General features: G+C 37.0%; 1 protein-coding gene across 1 annotated transcript; it reads right to left on the bottom strand.

The window, feature by feature from the left end:
* Positions 1–706: 706 nt before the first annotated feature.
* On the bottom strand, positions 707–3,598 carry rps27.1 (ribosomal protein S27, isoform 1). Its single transcript, XM_016277838.1, has 4 exons — positions 3,501–3,598; positions 2,789–2,897; positions 2,599–2,709; positions 707–942 (listed from the first exon to the last, which is right to left on the bottom strand). Exons 1-4 carry the CDS (start codon positions 3,588–3,590, stop codon positions 914–916), a joined length of 339 nt encoding a protein of 112 aa, XP_016133324.1. The 5' UTR covers positions 3,591–3,598; the 3' UTR covers positions 707–913.
* Between the last annotated feature and the right edge of the window lie 1,258 nt (positions 3,599–4,856).

The raw sequence follows: 4,856 nt of genomic DNA, 5'->3' as shown, positions 1-4,856 counted from the left end.
ACCCACTCATCTGGGCCTTTGGTCCCTTGGCCTTGATAATGAATGTCATCTGTATGAGTATTTTATGAATATTGGGAAGAAATGCTTTTTGAAAAGCTATTCAGAAATCTTAATGCATTTTTACTGCAGGGTTTTATTACATTTAGCCAGAACCTCAGTAATACGACTCTCTTATTAAGCAATACTACATTTTTAGATGGGTATTTTCAGGGAAAACATACAGGCTATTATCTAGTTCTAAGATTTTTCAAATCATAAGTGCTTGCTTCCATTAACTGTTGGTCAAATTAAATAAAACAATTTTGATGTGTTTTTCTTTTAGCAATATTCCAATTCCTAATGAAATGTATACTTCAATTCAGCAAGGACACATTACTAAAAAGTGACACTATAAAGACTTTTCATATGTTACAAAAGAATGTTTCAAATAAATGCATTTTTTAATTTTCTATTCATTAAAGAATCTTGAAAAACAGTTCCCATAGAAATATTAAGCAGCATAATAAAAGACTTGCTGTTTAAATGATTTTAGCATTCGTGGTAGTGGGTTTCCTGAGCACCATAGCTGCATATTAAATTGTTTGTTTGATCATTTATTTTTCTCAGAGTAACTTTGGTAAGGCTTGAATAGTAAAAATTCTGATCAACTAAATCCCCCATGTGTATGAAACATGACAGTTTGAACAAAAACCTCATCACGGCAACATTGTAGCCCAAACATTTTATTGAGACTGAGACAGAGAGAAAAAAAAGAGACACTAGGTTGGAGGGTGTTCCTGTCGGTTCTTCAGACCTGGTGACTGGATCTACTTCATCTCTTGCTTGAAATAATCAGGCTGCTGTCACTGAGGCCGGGCCGTCTCCTCCCTCTCTCTTTCCCTCTCTCTCCCCAACAAAGCATCCAGAAAACATCTTAATGCTGCTTCCTTCTGAAGGAACACCCTGGAGAAATCATAAGAAAAAGAGAGGTCATTATCAGAAACGACAGCTAAGCTCATTAACAACAAAAGCATGAATATCACCCCACAGTGCCCTCAAACATTTGGAAAGAATCATGCATTCTGTTTTTATACTGTGCCTCCAGTAACAATAAAATGATTTCAAACAGGTTTCTAAAACATTGCCACTAGTTGCACAAAAAGATCCCACATCCAACTCGCAACATTTCACTGGTTGAGCCAATGCTCAAACAGGTCTAATAAAGCTCTAATAAATAGGATAATCAACCCACAAGTGCCTGCAACCTACAAGATGACAATCATCCACATGAAATTTAGCTGAACATCTATTAACATCAGCTAAACGTCTGCAAGAGTTTAAAAGGTCTGAAAGAAATCAGAGAGACTATAATACACTGCAGACCTGTGACAATGAATATATGAATACTCAGAAAACTTCATGCACAACAAACCCCTAAATTACTGCAATAATCACAAATTATGGACAGATCAGCTTTATATAAACTGACGGATAAAGAATGGCTATGAGTTTGGCGGGGGGGGGGTCAGCATCTAAACTCCCAATAATGACTGCTAATGCTGTCATACTCGATGAGAAATGATTTTAATCTATCATAAACTGAACTCAGAGCAAAATAATGTTTGCACCAGTCAGCAGCTGCTAACTTAAAGCGCTGTATAGTTAATTTCAATGCAGTTTACCTACGTGGCATCATCACAGATCTTCCAGCACCAGTGTAAGCCAAATCACTCATTTCCATTCAAATGACTCTACTAAATTACAGTAATTTACAGTAAAATTATGACGTGAATCAGGCCAATGAATATCAACGAGACCTCAAAATCTGCATTTCAAACGATCAACTTGACTTATGCATCATTGCTTACATCAACAACACATTTTTCAGGCCGCATAAAAAAAATTACCATTCTTATTAAAAAAAAAAAACTTATTTACAGAACAATAGTAAAATTCAAATGTATATGGAAGCTACAGTATCAAATACATTTAAGATATTAATTTTGGACGTAGTATGCATTTCAAACTGCAGCATGAGACGAAGTGCAGAAAATATGTATACATTGGTATAAATACCATAAAGTCGCATCCCTGATTCTTATAAAGCAATGCTGGACCCATTTATATTTTAAAATTACATCTACTACAGTTAATTAACAATAACTTTAGTAGAATAACAGAAACCCTGATAACCTCAATAATATGGGGGAAGTCATGGCCTAACGGTTAGAGAGTCAGACTCATAACCCAAATGTTGTGGGTTCGAGTCTCGTACCGGCAGGAATTGTAGGTGGGGGGAGTGAATGTACAGCGCTCTCTCCCACCTTCAATACCACGACTGAGGCAAGGCACCGAACCCCCCAACTGCTCCCCGGGCACATAAATGGCTGCCCACTGCTCCGGGTGTGTGTTCACGGTGTGTGTGTGCACGGTGTGTGTGTGCACTTTGGATGGGATAAATGCAGAGCACTAATTCCGAGTATGGGTCACCATACTTGGCCACAAGTCACTTCACTCCCTTTTTAATATGAGATAACTACCAAACGGCTGACAATTTGATTTCTCCATTCCACTGTTGCTCCGAAACATGTCTGAGTTGGAGTAAAAACACAAACGAACCTTCTGTGAGTCGAGCTTTGCCTCCGGTGGGCTGACACAGCACAGTTGAGCAACCGACGCAAAGCACGACTGTCTGTGCGTGGCTGAACACCGTTGTGATCTTATAGCATCCTGAAAAACAAAAGAGTCATTAAGACCACTCAAGACACTGACGAGTCCAATTATCCAGAATCATATGGAGGACACTCACCTGGACACTTGACATCCATGAAATAAGAATTGGGACACTGTACGAGACGCTTCTTCTTGTGCCTCCTCCTCTCCTCCTCGGGGGTCGGGTGCAGCAAGTCTTTTGCGAGCTATTTACATAAACAATATGATTTTACATGAAAAAAAACTGCCAATAAACACCCTTTGACCAGCAACTTGGCACGAGCATGCATTAAAATATGCTGAGCTGCCTAACCAGACATCATTTTGGGCATAACAGCAGCATATGATGTCCAAAAATATTGTCTAGGTAGGCAGATAATTATGTTTTGAGAGAGCCATGCAAAAGCCCTTGCGTCTTGATCATTTTCAGTTAACGTTACTTCTGACAACTCCAGAGAGCTGCATGAAAATCATTTACAGTCAAAACGCAACTGGTAGCTTCACTCAACCGTAGGCATTACACAGTTCAGCCGTTTTAAAGTATAATACGTATAAAACACATCGACACTTAATCGTGCGTCACATTACTGTTTTCTTCTATGTGCGCCGCCATCTTGATGCAGGGCGCGAAAGCATGCTACCGAACCATTCAAGACTTAACGCTTGTTTTACGTTCATCTTCGAGTTCATGTGACAACGCGCACATTAAGGTCAGTCTTAAAGACATGCTCTTGACCGCGCTTCGATATTTAGCTCTTAATGTCATGTAAGTGGTATATATTGACATGTTTTTGTTCTCTGGTACTCACTGGCATGTTGGCGAAGATTAAGCCGCTGCCAGAAAGGAAGTTCCAGGCGGAACAGACGAATATCATCGGACAAGAGCGGAAGTGCGGCATCGGACGTAGATCGCAGACATGTTAGTAGAGGCAGATGAGGTCAATAACAGTAACACAAACAGGGGGGAAAAGAGTTTCACATACATAAATACATCTGTATCTGAAAATACAAAGTATTTTTACTGTTACTTTTTATGCTATTTACTTCTGTTCATCATTGTTATGTGGGCTTTATGTGTTATCTATCTATCTATATATTATTGTTCAATTTTATTCTGCTGTTTGAATAATTAATAGCTTAAAAATAAAAAGGTGCAGAAACACACAAACTGGTTTAACATGGAAAGATATGGTCAAAGATATCTTTTTTAAATGATCTTTATTTTGTTATTAATTCCTACTAAAAGTATCTTATAAACAAAAGTATACCAAAAGTGCCATGATACTAGATACTTTTTTTTTTTTGACAATATAAAAATATTCTATAATTAATGATGGCATTCATTCAGTACTATTGACATTGTATAGGCCTCAAAGTACTGTGATATTACTATTCGATACCATGGTATTTTTGTACATTAAGCCGCTGCCAGAAAGGAAGTTCCAGGCGGAACAGACGAATATCATCGGACAAGAGCGGAAGTGCGGCATCGGACGTAGATCGCAGACATGTTAGTAGAGGCAGATGAGGTCAATAACAATACAAACAGGGGGGAAAAGAGTTTCACATACATAAATACATCTGTATCTGAAAATACAAAGTATTTTTACTGTTACTTTTTATGCTATTTACTTCTGTTCATCATTGTTATGTGGACTTTATGTGTTATCTATCTATCTATATATTATTGTTCAATTTTATTCTGCTGTTTGAATAATTAATAGCTTAAAAATAAAAAGGTACAGAAACACACAAACTGGTTTAACATGGAAAGATATGGTCAAAGATATCTTTTTTAAATGATCTTTATTTTGTTATTAATTCCTACTAAAAGTATCTTATAAACAAAAGTATACCAAAAGTGCCATGATACTAGATACTATTTTTTTTGACAATATAAAAATATTCTGCCGCATAATTAATGATGGCATTCATTCAGTACTATTGACATTGTGTAGGCCTCAAAGTACTGTGATATTACTATTCGATACCATGGTATTTTTGTAAGCTTCGTTTTCTGTAGTGTTTTTCATTTTAGATTCTACAGTTGTTTTTATAACACAAATGCATTCATAAGTGTTTCTGTTAATCTTACATAACAGCACTATTCATTTCTTTGACTGTTTAATGAGGGGAGAAGTAATTAATTCTGGGGTGGAATATGC

The sequence above is a fragment of the Sinocyclocheilus grahami genome, unplaced genomic scaffold, assembly GCF_001515645.1.
Source record: "Sinocyclocheilus grahami isolate Dianchi unplaced genomic scaffold, SAMN03320097.WGS_v1.1 scaffold116.1, whole genome shotgun sequence".
NCBI lineage: Eukaryota > Metazoa > Chordata > Actinopteri > Cypriniformes > Cyprinidae > Sinocyclocheilus > Sinocyclocheilus grahami.
Note: the sequence above shows the minus strand (reverse complement) of the source record. Positions and strands in the feature narration are given on the sequence as shown.

Excerpts from the sequence above, each read along its gene's own strand:
- rps27.1 (XM_016277838.1), bottom strand. The coding sequence starts at position 3,590 with ATGCCGCACTTCCGCTCTTGTCCGATGATATTCGTCTGTTCCGCCTGG. Across the intron at positions 2,898-3,500 it reads TAATCTTCGCCAACATGCCA|CTCGCAAAAGACTTGCTGCA; the intron begins GTGAGTACCAGA and ends TTATGTAAATAG. Across the intron at positions 943-2,598 it reads CAAAGCTCGACTCACAGAAG|GGTGTTCCTTCAGAAGGAAG; the intron begins GTTCGTTTGTGT and ends TGATTTCTCCAG.